Raw genomic sequence first — 18,271 nt, 5'->3', positions numbered from 1 at the left:
CTGTCAATGTACTAATATCATTAATGCATATTTAAATAAAAAACAAGAGCACATGCTACATGAAAAGTTGTAAATTATGCAATGTCCTAAACAGGTTAGACTTTGTTTTTTTCTTTCAATTTTTGTGGGATTGTAATAGGCAGTCTCATTGGTCTAAAATCCTGCTCCAAATAATTGTTAATTAAATTTCCAATCTCATTGCGTAACTTTCTAATGGTAATTAAGGATCTTACAATGTTATATTATAATGTAATTGTTGTTTTACTTCGTCCTTTCATCTCTGTTTACAAACCAACATTTAACAATTACATTACGTTTGCAATCCATCCCTTTGCATCACCTGGGGGTAGTTTCGCGAATTCATTTAACACGCGACTGACTTGCAGTTAATGCCGCGGCCCTGTGGCGGTGGTAACACCCATTCTGATTGTCCACCTACTGTATGATTCTGTCACATGGCACAGAAATGTGCATTAACTTGTTAGAAAAAAAGTGTTGATGAAATAAATCCTCTTAGCATAGACCGCAGCCCACCTCCAGCTCTCTGAGCACAGGATGGTCCTCGATGCCGGGGAATAACACTCTCATGGTATATCTGCGGTAATCCAGATAGGGAATACCGGCCCGGTCTAGATCACTCGTCAACTCATTAATGTCTGTCTGCAGTTCTGCAAAAGCTGAAAACAAAAAGGGGGATGAGAAAAAAAGAGAAACAATTTCAATACACTTTCATAGTACAATGTCCAGGTCATGTAAAACACACACAAAAAATAAAATTATATAAATTATATTATCAAGCACATTATCATAAAGTTCGAAATCGCCAAATAGAAAGTATTTATTGTTGTACTCATATATGCTTTAATTCATGCTGATATATTTTTGATGAAAAAAAAAGTATAAGTGCATTCAAATATATGGAACATTTTTTTTTTATTCGTTTAAATGATTATTTGAAAATCACAATTAATATAATAATAATATAACATTATTAATATTATATATATATATATTATATATATATATATTATAATATAAATATAAATATTTTACCCTCAAATGTAAAAAAGTATTATAGTAATGAGAATTTAGAGAGGAATTTTTTTAACTCTCATCAAAAATATATAATTTCTTATTTCAAATTTACATATATGATATATGAACTGGAACAGAAACTTTTACTGTAAATATGATATATGAGGGTGATTCTTGAGTTTTTTGAGAAGTTGTAGTCACATTAAAGGTCCCAACGCAACAAAACCCGAACTGCTAAACTGCTAATCAGCATCTCTGAAGACTTTTTCTCCAGTTTGATGTTTTTATGAAGGTTGTTGCAGGCAAACGAAAAGAGCAAACCAAAATAACCTCTCGGCTTCTCTCTATTTATGGTCACTCACACAAACACAAACACACAGAGAATAAATTGCAGGCTGCTGAAGTGCCTGTCCCCTGCTGCTGGAGAATGGAGGTGGGATGTCTTTAATTGGGTCCATTCTGACAGAGCCTGGGGCAGCACTCTTCCCTGAGGGAGCTATCTACCTCTCTTTCTCTTTCCCCTCACGTTTTCACGTCTCTTTTCTGGAACGTTCCTTCTACCTTCTACTCTATCATCTCCCCTCACCTGTCCTCCTCTTCATCTCAGCCTGGCGTCTCTCTCTATGCCTTCTCTCTCATCTTAAACTCACTCTCTCACAGGCGTTCATGGATTGCAGGACTCAGTCTGCCCTTTTAATACTTCTGCATTTTAAATTCCTTGTTGCTCCAGAATCAGTCAACACAAACCTTATCCTCTCAGACCAGCTAACCGTACATCAGGGATGCTCTTTCTTCTGCATTGTGTGTAATAAACGGTTTTATCTGTCAGCCCCCTGAAACCCTCAAATGCTGATTTGTGTTGCATCGCTCTAAAGATTTAATTGGTAAAAAACCATTAACAGAAACATTTGACACTTCAAATCCATCCTGTGATATTTCGCAATCGCCAAACCCAATCATTTCTTGTAACCAAAAAAGTGTGGTGTTTGTAACACCAAGGTCATGGGTTCCATTCCCACATCTACTGATAATACATATATATGTTCTTTTTTTTTTAAATGAGCATCTTTATCAAGCTCCTATGTTGAGTTTCATTAATTTTGCTTTATTGGCAAAGAAAGGTTATTAGTTAGTTATTGAATGTTTAATTTGGAAAAAAAGGGCAATGATATTTTAATAGCAACCTGATAGAAAAGCTCATAAATCTCATACGGATTTGTCAAAAGCATATTAAAATGCTCTTATCCGACTCATTAAACTATGTCTTTTCCAGGACTCGACAGTCCTGTTGTGTGGTTGTAATTAAGCAAAACATTATTTTCTCCCAAATAAACACAAATAAGCAAAAATGCAACATAGTGGAAAGGCGATGTCGGTGTCTTTCCCACCTTCTTTGCACTCCAGCGCGACCCTGGACTCCAGGTTGTCCATTTGCATCTGGAGTCGTTTGAGTGTCAGGTCGTTCTCGCGGGATTTACGCTTGTAGGCAATAAGCACAAGGATGACGATGATGAGGAGGAGGCCGCCGCCGGCAGCGATGCTGACAATGGCAGGAAGAGTCAGGAGGCTGTCAGAGAGGATGTTTACTGAGCCGGGGGACACATGCAGACCACCGACCTGCACCTGAGACAACAAACCCACATATATTTACACATGAGAATCAATCAAGAACAATTGCACACACAGAGATACAGAGTGTAAAACTCTCTGGGCCAACAAAAACATTGAAAAACACACAGACACACATACACATTGTGTTTTGGGCAGCACTAACAGTAATTGGTTTTCTGTTTCTAGGGAACCAGGTGACAGCGGCAAGACTGTGGTGAAGGCCTGGTCTGAGTCTCAGCCGCCGGTAGAGCAATAGTAAACATTGAGACATTTAACACCTCAACAGCACAGGTCTGAAATCTAGTAAACAAGTACTGAAGGGCCCTTCAAGCATGTAAAACAAATAAAAGCACATGAGACACTGTTATCAGAAATCTGACTCATTTTTCAATCAGATTATTAGAGCTGACTGTTTTCTTTTACAAAAACAGAGCAGAAAGGGAAAAAAAACACTTCTCATGCTCAGTAAGACTATGTATTTATATAGTAAAAATGACGATACAGTAAAATATTATTACAATTTAAACTAACTTTTTTTCTTTGTTAATATATTTAAAAACTTTGATTCTAGTGAAGGCAAAGCTTAATTTGCACATCATTACTCCAGTCTTCAGTGTCACATGATCCTTCTGGAATCATTCTAATAGGCTGATTTGCTGCTCAAGAACCATTTCTTCTTATGATCAATGTAAAAAAAAAAAAAAGTTGTGCTGCTTAATATTTTTGTGAAAACTCATTTATTTTTACATACTTATTTTTTGCATACATCTTACCATGATTTTGTACTGGCCGGTGAGATTCGGTGGCTCGCACAGCAGTTGAGACTCAGATACAGTGACAGAACAAGGAGTCTCTCCTATCAGAACAGTGTAATTAAGCTTCACTCCTCCAGAGGCCGAAGGAACCAGGTTCTTACCCTAATACACACACACAGTACATGTGGATGATGGTTAGGTACAGTACGTTTGAAAAGCTTACACTACTGACTGTTTCTGTGTATATAAACATATTTGTGGTTAACTGATCTTGCAAGTAACATTGGGTCAAAGGGTCAATCGTGATGATGGAAGTACCTTTAGAATGATCGGTGAGCCAGGTTTCTGTTCCAGTATGCCATTGGTGCTGAGAGGCTCAAAGTAAGGGTTGGGGTAGTACATGAAGTTAGTGTTGTTGTAAACTAGAAGAGCTTGCACATTATTGAAGATGAAGCCAAACTCGTCCGCGTGCTTGACTGAGTCCAAACCCGGCCTGTACTCGGCTGTCAGCGAGGGAGCCAAACAGCTCATAGTCGTGATGTTCAGAACCTTACACACCTGGAAATGAGAGACAGAGAGAAATATGCTTCATTTTCATCAGCATTTTTCCAGAGTGATTGTTATTCCTTGTTTCATCTCACTTCAGTTCTTTCCCATTAAGATCCCTTTGGTACCATCTGTTTTCAAGTGTTTTACTGAACTGAGAAGACTGCAGATGCATTTAATTTTGTTAGACAACAACGGAACTGAAGAACAAATGAAAGTATGAATAAACAGAAAAAAACAAATCAGGAACAAACCCAGAGGGAAAATATTAAAAGTGTAAATTACGTTCTTCTGAATGAATCAAGCCATGTCACATATTATTGTGAGGCTTTGTTCTTCAAGATAAAATGAGCTTCACATCTAGCACAAAACCTGTCAGGAGCATGCCTGGGTCTTCTGATTTTAGCTGGAAAAATGATTCTTTGTTATTGTCTTCTTGCATTATTGACATTTTTTTTTTACTTTTTGACGCTGTAAAGCTGTTTTGACACAATCAGTATTGTGCGCTATACAAATAAAGGTGACTCGACTTGACTTTGAACAAAATAAATAAGGAATCATATTTTGCTGAAAGAAAAATACTTAAATTGGGGTTATTAATACAAACTAAGAAATGTTACTTGAAATAGTATAAGCATTCCAAATATGATGCCCACTAGTTGCCAAAGGCATCATTTCTCATTTTAGATTAGTATAACTAAGTGCTAAAATAACTTAACTAAAAAATTAATAAGAACTATATAGACGAAACAAAACAAAAACATAAAACTAAAAAATTTAGAAAAAACAACAAAATTACAAAAACTTTATGTTAACTTAAATTTAAAATAGTTACAAAAACTATAATAGTATATCAGCGATACTAAAACAACGCTATTGCAAGTATATAATAGTGGTATTTGTTTTCAGTTATAAAGGAATTTAATACTTTGTTTTAAATAAATTAAAGTAATGGGAAATGTCATTGCATGAAAATATTTCCACAATAGAAAAAAATAATCCTTACAAAGGTTACATTTTCTGTTATATTTACATTTTGCAGAAAGATTAAACAATCTAGAGTTTGATTGGTCTCTCTGGGTTTGTCTGGAACCTGCAACACAAACAACACAAGCTCAGTGTATCGCTAAGCGCTAAACCCCGAATCCAATGTGATTACACTGTTGGGTTGAAATGATGCAAACTGTAGCCCTCTCATACCTCAAGTGTGCAACAACTGTGATCAGTACCACATAAACATCAGCAGTCACACTTGACGGATGCACTCATGTCTACGTGCACGCGACTAAACTATTCCCTCGGAGTAGCAGAGAGCAGCGCTGACTCTCGAACAACAAAATTGATTGCTGTGAAACTCTGACTGTGCCGGGAGGTTTTCATCTCATTTCTTTCTGCTCCCGACACTAAGGGGATAAACTTAATTAGAGCTAAATATCTTCAAAGCACGGCAGGACCAGCGAGCACAACACCTCCTACTCGCATCTTGCCTCCTAGCAGCCAGAGCCACAATCGATATCAACTTATTTTGACCACACAAACTTTATTTGAGCGAGTTTGAGGGTGCATCTCATTGCATAGCTTTTGGTTGCTCATTCCTTTGCTCTTCCTCTTCACTTGGTCCTTAAAGTGTGTAAAATATTTGATATTTATCATTTCTGAGATTGAGGTGGTTTTCTTGTCATCGATTAACTGGTATTTGAACAGATAGCTAACACTTAACGTCGGCGAAACCATAACAATTAACAATTTTCTTTTACAATAGTGTAATAATATACAATAGCTCTCACTATAACGTTAGTCTAAAATGTTAGCAGTTAATGTTCTGCATTTCTGTTTTGAGCTGCGCGCTCTGAAGATGACCAGTAGAGTGACGCATTTGATAGCAAGTTTTTAATCAATGGGTTTCAACTCATAATTTCATATAGAATACGCTTCATTATTTATACAACATAACGTTAATATTAAAACTTTATTTACAAAAAGGGCCTAAATGCACATGAACATTTCTGCATATCTGAATGCGAACTCACAAAAAATGTGCAGAAACACGGAAGCTAAACTCTAGGAATTCATAGCATTTTAGTAGAATGGTTTTCTCATTATAATAGTATGTATATAACACTCCCAGTCATGGTTAACTGCTCGTGCTGTGCGCTGAAGAGATATCACCTTAGCAGCCTACTACAATGAAGTGCTTGACTCAAAACCAGATTGGTAGTCAGATTGGTAGTCGAATCAGGCTCCTCGAATCAAAGCATCGTTTCGTCGACTATTCGGGGTCAACCCTACTACAGTGATGACAGCGGAGGACTGTTCCAGCACTTCTTCTGTTCATGGACCACCCCTACCAAACACTGAACTTGCAACCTTTGTGTTATTAATTTGAAAAGCCATTATAAATGCCACACAACGCTGCTGGCCAGCTAAGCAGGCAAGATAAGGGTCCAATGCAATTGAACCGTATGTGTGTTTCTCTGTCCTTTCGTGGCAGTGCCATGTCAGAGACAGATGCTGTGGCCACAATCAGCCTGGCACGGCCTGGAAGAGCCTAGCGCTGCCTCTGCATGCCATCTGTTGCAAACTGGCTGGACGCGCACTGGCTGTTGACACATTTTGTCTTGCTTCAGTTTGTTTCTTCACTTCCGCCCACATCAAGCTACCAGTTTTCCAACAGTGGGGGAAAAAATTTAGCTTTCCACATGGCTGGATTTAATTAGCAGGTTTTAATTGTATTTTAAATAACTCCTGCTGTAAGCAGAAGGAAATGCAGATACTGAGCTGGTCAAAACCAAATGTCTTTTTTAGCTGCACTTCAGGGCCTGCATCAGACTTATAACATCCGAGTTACTCTCCTGTCCTTCGATGACCAGGCTGCAGTAGCTGCAGGTATTTGGCTGTGGAAATAATTGGGATCCTTTACTGTCTCTCTGAAATAATTGGATTTCATGAACTGACACATGACTCAGCACAAAGCACAGTCCTACCCACCTAAACTAATCAATCCAAGCACTTCTCTCGGGCTTGAGTTGCATAGAGATGGGGCTCCCTGACTAAAATCTGGCTCAAGTTACTCAGTGAAAATGGTAGTAATGCCGCAAAGGGATAGTTCAGCTGAAAATGAAATGTCTGTTATCATTTACTCATCTTGATTTGTTCCAAACATGCATGATATATTATAGAATGTTTCAACTGTTTTTGTACATACAATGTAAGTAAGTGAGGAACAAAAACAACAACATTGGACCCCATTGACTTTACATTGTATGGGACAAAACAAACAATGCACAAAGACGTTTTTAAAAATTATTTTATGTTCCTCCAACGGCAGAGAAGAAAGTCAAACCTGTCTCACACACACACACACACACACACACACGTTTGACTTTCTACTTTCTTGTTTTTTATATATATACCACACACACACACACACAGTATATTATATATATATATATATATATATATATATATATATATATATATATATATATATATACAATGAAAGCCAATGGGGTCCAAAAACACAAAGTTGAGCAAATGATGAACCTTCCCTGCTTGACTGAAACTCAGTACAGTGTGAACAGCATGATATCTTCTTCTGAGCCCATCACAGCAAACTGACATAGGAGAATAAAACGTGTCATGCTAATGACTGAGCAGAGCTGCCCACCAGCTCTGAATTATGCCCTTTGTTTTTCAAGCACATGCACTTGTAACTATACAATGGCAAAAAATGAGATGGCTGGAAATAAGGACGGATGTAGAACTACTGTTGTGGCTCGGTTAAATGTTAAGATGCTTTTATCATCCATAGTTCATGTTCTTTATGTTTTTTTTGTTGTTTTTTTTCCTTATCCGAGGTATCTGGGGAGTTCTTTGACACTGATTGGTTGGAGCATCTGATTGCTCCATTTTAGAAGGAAAAAACTGAAGTGCCTTTGTGATCCTCTCAGATAGTGGTACGCAACGCTTTAGGAATCTGACTCCAGACTTCATTACCCAATCTCTACGCCGGTGCACGTCAAGCTTTTTTTTTCTTTTTCTCCTCCTTGAGAAAAGACAAAGATAGAAAAACGAATCTTTTAGCTATAATCAGGAAAATGATTAATGTCTCAATTGCAGGTTGGTGACAGGTACAGCAGGAAGCACAAAGACAATTGTATGCCGTCCATTCAGCTTCTGAGAACCCCACCAGGTAACAGAGAGGAGGAAGAGAAGCAATTTGGGGAGGAGGAAAAAGACAGTTTGAAAGCTGCCTTAACGGGCACTCGGCTCTGATTTCTAGACTCTACCGCTGTTTTGTTCCCCACCTCCCTCCCCCAAAATACAGAGGAAAACGGGGGATGAAGAAATACATAATCTTAAACTCAACCGCTAATAAAAATGCAGGAAATCAAAGCCTGCTGATTCTTTGGTGACGATGCCTAAGAGGCAAAAGCCAACCTTTCTCTGTCTACCTGTTTTTTTTTCACTCTGTTGTAAAAAGTAAGGGAGATAAAGAAAGAGACAGCACTAGCACCTGACACATCAGACAGCGCCCACACAACATATTTCACGAGTCCCTTTAAGAACTCTAAGAACTCTGGGCTCTTTGAAGCGTGGAGGAACACGGGGCTTCTGTCACTCCTCATTGCGCAGTTGGTGTCTCTTTTACTAAAAGTGACTTTCAGAAGAACTAACCTGCACATGGGTACATCTGTACTGCTGGGGACTGAAGTGCAGTTATGCTTTCGGGAACAGAGGAAGGAAGACTATAGAAGTTTGCTTTCACCTCAGCAAAGTAAAAGACAATGTGTGATTACTTCTGAACATGCACCTATTGTACAAAGAGACCTGTCATACTTTATGGCTCCTAATTTAGTTTCATTAAGAGCATTTCCCACCCTCTCTCTGACTTTTTTGTTGCTTTTAAAGTGATAGTTCACCCAAAATGTTTCCCTTTTTCACTTTACTAAACTGTATATATACACGTCTGAGCCCGAAAAAATCCTGAACGTTTTTCCGCGGCTTGGGGGTTGTGGGGGTAGTCACATACACAGGGTTATTTGGCAAAAATAAAGATAAGAAAATTATTTTACTTTAAATTAATTAGTAACGTACATTCCATTGCAATTAGCCCTTGACAAGCTCAGACTACAGATTATGGTGGGATATTTGAAACAGCAATAAAGGTTACTCACTACAATATGTTGCAAACACATGTAACATTTAGGATGCTTTTGATATCAAGTTTTGCTAGTTAGCTCTATCCTTGACAGTGTTCAAGATGACCTACAATCTAAAATTTTACATTTTTTTTAAATTGTTTTGTTTAAAAGAAATAATGGTAAATGAAATGCTAGGAAATGAATATAAAACAAGAAGTATACAAACACAGTTTACTACAGAAAAGCACAGTTCAGTTTAAATGGCAACAACAAAAACAACTTAACTTAAACAGGGTTCGTACAGATACTGCAAAATAAAATTCCAGGACTTTAAAGGACTTGCACTACTTTTTTGGTTTTCAAGGACTAAAAACAGATTTCACTTATTAATCAACAATGTTATTATCTTTCAAATTTAAATTAATTAACTAATAAAACGAAATGGTACAAATAAAGTGCAAACAATGCAATGACTGTGGCAACTGTAAAATTTGAAAGGATACTATGGCAAAGTTATTGCCTTCCTTATTCAAACTTTTTTTTCATACACTTGGAAAATTATTAACTTTATCATGCTCATAGACACCAGGTGTGTGACAATACGCTTAGTTCACAAGGTGAGACAAAATGCAGATACTCAGTAGAATGAGACAATGATTAAATACTTTAAGAAATTGTTATACTTTAACAAAATATTTGTTTTGTAATAACAAAAAGTAAAAGAATGCAGTTGTATTTTGAAATGTTTTAACTAATCTAGTGCTTAACTAATGATTATTTTGCTAATCAAGTAACCTGATCATTCTGACAAGTGAGTAATCTGATATTTTTTAGTAATACTAATAAAGCTAAGTGGAAAAACAGGCTTTAATACCTGCAGAGCTCGCCAATGTTGTTTCACGATGTTTCATGTGATTCAACAACGTTTAAATCCAGTTAATTTTAATATCTGGCCACATGCAAAGTAAGAAACTTTTATTTTGAAATCGTGATGTACAATAAATAGAATATTTCGAAATATGTTGAGGATTAAATGATTTACATTACAAATCAAGTACATTTTCCCAGATGAACCTAAAGCGAAAATCTTTTCAAAAATCCTTGTAAATTTGTTCTAACAATAATATCGTTCTTATGGAGATGACGTGATTACTCAGTTGCTTTTTAATAGATTTTCTATGTAAATATGATGCTAGATGGAAATCTATGGTAATTGCGCCTCACAGCGTTTTCAATGTGTCGCGCTCGAGACCCAGACTTCTTTTCCATTCATCAGCAAATGCGCGTCTCGTGTTTATAAGAGCAAAAACTTCTGATTGGCTAGTAATGTTAGTTTGGTTGAGATTGAAAGCTGTGTTCCTCTCATACATTTGTAGGCAAACTCGTGAACACGATCATGATTTTTTTTTTATATAGGACAACTTTTTTTTTTTCACACAGCCAAAAGCCGCATACCCGGATACCCGGCACTGATCCGGAGAACTTTAAGCCCTTTGATTGTTTATGTACAGTACTGCATACTTTACATTTACAAAATAATACAAATAAATCAAATCACAATAATACAACAGAAGCTGGCTTTACCATCTTTCTGTCTGACCACACTGACCAATCCTATTCCATTAATTAAACTCGGACCCCATGCAGTGGTGAGCAAATTGAATTTGTACTGACTCCTCAGCCCTTATTATTTTTGGGATGTCTTTATGCTGACCAAGCCATTCTGTCTGCAGTTCATCATCCATTGAAACCTATTAACCAATACAACTCTCTTTAACTGGCCACTATCCACCAGTACCGGCTCGGATTAAGCTGGTTTTATGTAGGATTCTGCAAATAATGCCCAACAAATTCCAGTTCAACAGAGGTGGTATGAGCAGAGTAAAATGCCTCATCTGCACCACTTTGTGCAGACTGAATAATTCAGCAGGATACTTAGTCGAAATTACAGATACACAGCTTGAAAAAGAGGTCACGCAGAGGCTTGTGGCTAGGAGATATATACGATTTCTGGAGCTGTGGCAGTGAGTCAGGACGGATCTCGCCTCCATGGGTCAATAGAAAAGACAGTCTAACGCATCCCAAAAAAGGCAGAGTGCAGATTGTGTGATCCTCTCTCTTCTGAAAGTCACCGATAATTAACTCAAACCTGCAGACAAAGCATCCCACTTCTCAAGGTCGTGCGTCTCCGAGGTCAAACTGATACGATTTGGTTTCACTGCACCGGCCCTCGTGAGATATCAGCTCACATGAGAGAGCTGTTCTCCCAGAAGCCCCTGAGCTCAGGTAACTAAGGTCATTTCAAAAGTGAGGGCGGATAATTGAGAAACCAACGATAACACAAATGAAGCTACTCACGTTTACAGATTCCCGCCCGCCGTACTTGATCCGAATCCTCGGCTCCTGGATGACATCCAAGTTAGTCCCAGTCACCACCAGAGGTGTGTGTCCACTTAAAAAAAACAGATACATGTTGATATAAATGTGAATCGGGTGAACGTAAATTTTTTGATGCAGAAGTAACTCATCTCCAATTGAACCAAAACTTCCCTTAAAACGTGTCTCTTTGTGATGTGGTGCTCAAAAGATAAGCATTTGAGAAAGTCCTGATTAAAGATGCTTTTAACTGGCTTCAGTAGATTTAATCAAACATACTAGACGTTGTCTTTCAACATACTAAAAAAACTAAACAAACAAAAGCAGCGATGAACCTGCTTAGCATTCTGGGAATGTCCACGGCTTTATAAAGCACAACAAAAGAGCCGAGCGTCTGGGACTGGATTGGGCGAGGAGATCTAGCTCTAGGTGTTTAAGTTCTTTACTCTTGAGCACTTCATTAGCCAGGCGCCGCTCGTGAACTATCACTTTAAATCTTCAGAGCTATGAAAAAGCAACCTTTTAGCAATACAGTTTCCTTGTGAGCATGATAATATGTACTTATGTATCTATGTGTTGGATTTGGTGTAAGTGGTTCTTTCTGTGTTTCTCTCTCTAACTCCAGCTTGGAATGAACCTGTGTCTCAGCATCACTTATATAATCATTCTCAGCACATTCTAATTCTGTCTCAGTTTTGCTACTGTATTTAATCATGTGCAGCACTTTCATACGAATATGTTGAGGCTCTGTACAATCAGTCCAGTTCTGAACAGTTAATTGCTTAAAAATCATTCCAAGGAAAAGCTTACCCAAATTATGCCATGATTTAAGAAATGTCTCTTTTTTTGCCGATATAATATAAGTCAATGGGCTCTCATTTGGTTCCCTTGGTATTGCATTACATGCTGTTATTTAAAGTTATATTCAGACATAAGAAAAACTCTACAGACTGTGCAAAGGATTTAAAGACTTCAGCAGCAATAAATATTAGTAGCTCCTTTTTTAGATCTCAGAAGTGAATTACAAAAGCTTTACATTTATAAAACCGATCACCCTGACATGGTGCAACTCATTTTTTTTTATATAAGATGAAAGGAACTGAATGCAAGTCACTCAGTTAATAATTTTCATGAATAACACAACAACATACAGCCTTGAACAAAGCTGCTAAACTGCATTCAGTGAATCAGATCAATTTCTTGGAGCAATGTGTCTGATATCCATGCAAATGGTATTAAAATCATCAGCCTCAAAAAGTCAAAAGTGTTTGCTAATAGTGATTTAAATGCAAGCTATTTGGCCAAACTTTCTGATATGCATAATCCAATACTAAAATACTGCATCATATATGTACAGTTACCTTGCGATGCTCCATTCCGGTTCAATGCGTTGAACGGTGGGGTCGTCTATGTACTCAAAAGTCAGGCTATCTTGGACCTGGGCGCGATCCACGCTCACGCTGATCTGAACCGGTCCCACACCCGTCAGAGAAGGGGCAGAGTAACACACAATCTCCGTCATAGTCCGTCTGTGGACAAAACAAACAGATACAAACCAATCAGATTCTGACAAGAGACAAAGCATGACACAAAGTTATCTTAATAACAGATGGCATATATATGAATGGCGCTAGTGGTTGGCTTTCTGCTTTTTCAACTGCAGTCTTTTCTTACAGCTCTCACTGAAAGTGCTACCTGTGCAAAGTGAGCATTAGTCAATCTCTCTGCAGTGTATTAGAGTGTTAAGCTATTACTTATTGCAACCTCTACAACACCTGAATGCATCATCCTTCACGCAGGAACACCGAGCAAAATAGAAATCTGCAGTTAGCCAATATCGCCTTAAAAATGTATCTCTCTTGCACTATAAATCACTACAATCAGCCTCATCTTTCAATTGTGATCCTGGAGAGATGGAAATGGAGGAAATATAGGAAGACGCCTGACAGAGGTATGATATTTACATAAAAAATTAGAGAGAGAGGAAGAGGAAACAGTTAAAGAGGAAGAAATCTAGAGGTTTTTTTTTTTTTAAGAAAGTTTAAACAGTAAATAATCATTAGCTATCTTTGATTGATATAAGGCATGTGTAAAAGGAAGAGTAAGTGAAAATATTGAACATTAGCCTCTATTATTCACACTGACGTAAAAAACAAAAAACAAATCAAGCTATATTATTAATTATTATTATTGTATTTTCGCATTATTACTGAAGATTTATTTTGATAAGCTAAGTCTCTTAAAATAGGGACTTAATGCGTTATTTAAAAAGGCTGACTCTTACTCATAAAACTCGCAGGTCTGGTTCCCAAAAAGCACACTGACGCTGCTGCCTGCCCCCAGGTTTTCCCCCATTATAGTCACTTTAGTTCCTCCAGACTCTGGACCCCGACTGGGAGACAATCCTTTGACCGATGGCATCTGCAAAGACAGAAAGAGAATATGGGTAGGAAACAAACAAGAGATGGAGACAATAAAAAAAAACCTTTACTTAAAGTTCAAGATGCCGATTATTTTTCTTTTGATGTCAAATAAACTTAATAATCTTAGTAATATTAATTACCCTGAAAAAGGAAACTGTGTGTCAGTACTAAGCTGAATTATTAAATTCATTCCATTCAGTTCAACTAGTAGCACAGAAATGACAGCAAAGCTTTCTGAATCATTTTCTGAATCTGAAGCTGCCTAGATATGGGTGGCTGTTCCACGGAAGACAGCTACATCTGTAAATAACAACTGTTCTTCATCAGTCTCATACGCCTTACTGCTCAGCTCATAAAGTGATGCTAGCACACGAAAAGCATGTCTAAGGATAAATAAAAGGCTTTTAAAATGTTGTACATGAACTCTCTAGTTCCCAGTTCTCTTCCTTTATTGTTCACAGGGACTGAAAATAGCAGATGGAGAAACAGAAACAGGCAGCTCTGTCTTAAGAAAGCACATGAAATGGCTGGTGGCCGACTTCACACGTGCATTGACTAAAAATGAATTAACACCAATTTTTGTCGCGCCTCGCATTGTTCTACAACTGGTGGGCCGCTTGGGGACCCCATGTTGTCCGACAACATTTGGCAGAGCTTTTGAGATAACATGCTGCTTTTATATTTGACTGCGATATGAAAGGCATGGAGGAAAATCACACGCACGCTCACACAAACATGCAGAAACGCATACAGGAAGGGGCTGAAGCGCATTTGTAAAATAAACAGTTCCCTTAATTATCAGAGGCTGTTAATTGTGGTGGTATGGATAATTGTTGGCCTTTGTTTGCGTGTGAATGCTGCTGTTGACTATCTATTAACCCCAGGCGGGCGGATGGGTGTTTGAGACAGGTGCGCAAGAGTTCCCACAGGTGCTCCTCTACGACAAGACAACATGGCAACCATCCTTCCTTTGATTCGCTTAATGGCTGTTATTGTCTCCGTGTTCAGTGTGTGTTCCCTGTGGTGCTTCGTGTTCATAAACGCTCAATATTTTAATAACCGAGAACAAGTTCTATTATGCTGACGAGAGCTTCGCTACTTAAGGGAGGAAGCAGGGCTGCTGTTTTACCAATAACAATGACAAACACAGCGGCAATCTGTACATTTTGCAGAGCCTTTTGTGCTTGGTGAGTGCATTAGTTCAATAAACACGCTTTTCTTTTAATGTCCTAGCAAATACACTTGTAAAGAATGCTATTAACCACTAATCTGCGGTATCATTTAAGAATCTACTGATAGTGCACAAAAACACTACTTTAAAAAGGGCTAAATATAGCAATTAGCCGATATAAATGTTATGCGCACCATAAAAAGGTTAATTTAATGACCTTATGGCTTTTAATGACTCAAATTTGAATGGAGAAACAGTTCCAACACATTAATGTGGTTTCTATATAACTGTCTGGACAGATACAAACAATCCTGCTACTATAATTTAAAATTAATAAATATATTATAAATATAGTACTGGATTTGCTTCTAATTTGCTCACACGAACAAAATAGTATAAAAGAGTATGAGGTTGTATATAGTCTATAGTCTTTAACCAAATAACCCCCACATAGCATACAGGAATCATATCTTCGCAGATCTATACAGGTGGAGCTGGGGAAGGTGGAGGGTTTCTGAAGCAAGCTGCAACTGCTATGGTAAGCACTAGTCATATATTTGAATGTTGAGCATTGAGTTTAGAGGCTACCGATACAGGAGATAACCAATCAGCTGTGCCATGTTATAATGATGTCATTAGGTCATCTAGAGTTTCCTGCCAGAACTATCTCTCTCTCTCTCGCTCTCTCGCTCTCTCTCTCTCGCTCTCACACTCTCGCGCTCTCTCTCTCTCTCTCTCTCTCTCTCTCTCTCTCTCTCTATATAAATCGGACGTCTAATGAAGATATGGACTTTATGCCATATGAATCTATGCAGAAATATGTCTTTGTTCCTAAAGAGTAGCTATTTGAACAGTTGAAGTACAGCATGTTGAGCTCTGAGTCACTCCCTGTGATGTGACATTTTCACGGTTAAAGCTCTTCTGAGAACAAATCAACCTCGGCAAGGTTCACCTGTCTAAAGGCATAACATTAAAGTGACCTGTGAGTTTTCTTCAATGGACCAAGTAAAGCCCAGTTTAAAACCAAAACAATGGCCAGTTTCACTACTAATTCACTGCATTATTCAGATGTAACAGAGCTCAAGGTCTTACCACAAAGGAATAGAGTTGAGAAGAGCGCGTCTGGAGCTCTGGTTTACACTCCCCTACACACAAATGAACCGGGCCGGGTTTACTGTCTGTGGGAGCTGCATCCATCTCACACACGATCCTGAAAAAGAAGTACACAATGACATGTTACATATAACCTTGGCTTCAATGAAAGTCACCTAAATGGATAGAAATCTTTGTTATCACAACTTCTGTTCATGCAATCCTCTTAATCTGGATTACAAAGTTTAACGTTTCGGGACTGACTCCAGAGTGAGGAAGCAAAGCATTTAGAAGTCATCCCCAGTCCTGGCGACTGATCAGTATGTGACTCTTCCTCTCCCTCCATTGATTTCCTCTTTCAGTGTAATTTTTGCTTTGGTTCCTTGATTGCTTTAGCGCACACATTCCATTAGTTGAATTGATAAAATCACCGGCATAAGGGAATGCGATGCATAGACATCAATTTATATAATCATACCGATTTATTTAATTTGTCTACTAACCTAGTAGTCCAGTAGTGGACATGCATACATCACAAGAGAATTCTGTCATTTTTATTATTTTCTTTTTTCTGACATTGCATCATGGAATAAAATGGCAGACTTGTTTGTCTTGCTACAGTATGGCTAATTACAAAGCTAGCATTTTATGCATTCTAAATGCACAAATTATATATATATTTTTACAAGATTTAACAAAATTATAGCTTGGAAATGTCAAACAAGAAAACTATTTTGCTCACAAAATTATATTCCCCTTGACACTGTTGTCACACTAAATGTTTTTTTTAGTGTGGTGGAAATGACATCACAACTAAGGGGGCTGTACATTTTTTTTTTTTTTTTACAAATAAAAAAATAATATTAATATGGTGAAATTTTCTAATTTTTATGATCACGGTTTAAAAAAAAAAAAATATATATATATATATATATATATATATTTTTTTTTTAAAATAAAAATAAGGATGCGGCAAAACTTACCAAAAGTTGCAAATATAAATTATGTTTTAATAAATAAATAAATACCCATAACAATCAACCCCTGGGATATTTAAGTGCCTGAAGTTGCAGATACATCCAAATACAGAGAGCCAGTAACGCCCAGCACAAATCAATACAGTGTTATCATGCACTCTGATCAGGGAGCAGAATGATGCTGCTACATCATACGGGCTGATCAGGTATCGCCACAGACGGGTGGTCAGATCAAATGACATAATAAAAACACAGCCCACTGACTGGCCCTCAAATAAAGTAAACATGAAACCGACATGAAAGTTAAAATCTGAGGGGGGCGGGTGTGCTGCAGTCGATGTTTGGTTGATATCGAGTGTTCGCATCATCAGGGATGACTGTCAGAACGCATGCGGCACAGACTGCGTGATTGTGGGCGTGATATGGCTTCCTGCGGTGAGTCTGACAGGCTCGGAAGACAGCATTCACAGCTGTTCGCAGTGCACATTATGCCCTCTCAATCACTCTGAGTGGAGGACTTTCATTCTAAAGCAATTAAAGGTTGTAAAAGTTGGAATGCTCAATCATTGCTGCTGCGTGGTGCAAGTTCAGAAATAGGCTGTGGCAGATGCTGTTATCACACCATTTTGTGTATGAAAAATGCACCTTTCTTCATTGATAGCCATTCAAAAGTAGCCATGTAAAGGTGCAGTCACATTTACCTTTGTTCATACATTTTTGTGCTTGAAATCCAGTCATTAATATACTTTAGCAATCCATGTGATTGGGAAGTTTTGAGTGAGGGTACAAGATTCCTCACACACATAAAGTTGGCCACGTTAATTTGTCATGTTGAGCAACAGAAAGTTACTTGGTTTGAAAGTAATTTATATGTAAGCTGTGTTTCATCCATCACAAATTTTCATTAATGTGACCGCAACCTAATACAAGTGTGTGTTCATACTCTGACATATTAAGCTATGGTACTTATATAAAAGGCCACAAATAAATCAAAATTAAATAATCTACAGCAAGCTTGAGTATCTTAAGTTGTACAACTTTTGTATAAAATGACCAGACAGGACTGTTGTAACACAGATGTGTGCTTCCCATTTCCGTCTTTGGGTTTGATGGGGCCCAATGGTGCATTCTCCATTTCCTC

General features: G+C 37.8%; 1 protein-coding gene across 2 annotated transcripts in view; it reads right to left on the bottom strand.

Moving 5' to 3' along the window:
* The window catches only part of plxna2 (plexin A2), a 167,869-nt gene that overhangs the window by 27,977 nt on the left and 121,621 nt on the right, over nucleotides 1–18,271 (bottom strand). For both annotated transcript variants that reach the window (XM_026236931.1, XM_026236932.1), the window contains exons 14-21: nucleotides 16,154–16,271; nucleotides 13,752–13,888; nucleotides 12,829–12,996; nucleotides 11,450–11,543; nucleotides 3,720–3,959; nucleotides 3,420–3,563; nucleotides 2,424–2,658; nucleotides 535–677 (exon numbers count right to left, since the gene is read on the bottom strand). In XM_026236931.1, coding sequence (XP_026092716.1) covers nucleotides 535–677; nucleotides 2,424–2,658; nucleotides 3,420–3,563; nucleotides 3,720–3,959; nucleotides 11,450–11,543; nucleotides 12,829–12,996; nucleotides 13,752–13,888; nucleotides 16,154–16,271 — 1,279 coding nt within the window. The remainder of the gene's footprint in view (nucleotides 1–534; nucleotides 678–2,423; nucleotides 2,659–3,419; nucleotides 3,564–3,719; nucleotides 3,960–11,449; nucleotides 11,544–12,828; nucleotides 12,997–13,751; nucleotides 13,889–16,153; nucleotides 16,272–18,271) is intronic.

The sequence above is a fragment of the Carassius auratus genome, chromosome 48 (genome assembly GCF_003368295.1).
Source record: "Carassius auratus strain Wakin chromosome 48, ASM336829v1, whole genome shotgun sequence".
Classification (NCBI taxonomy): domain Eukaryota; kingdom Metazoa; phylum Chordata; class Actinopteri; order Cypriniformes; family Cyprinidae; genus Carassius; species Carassius auratus.
The sequence above is the reverse complement of the archived record's forward strand: the minus strand, read 5'-3'. Positions and strand labels throughout refer to the sequence as shown.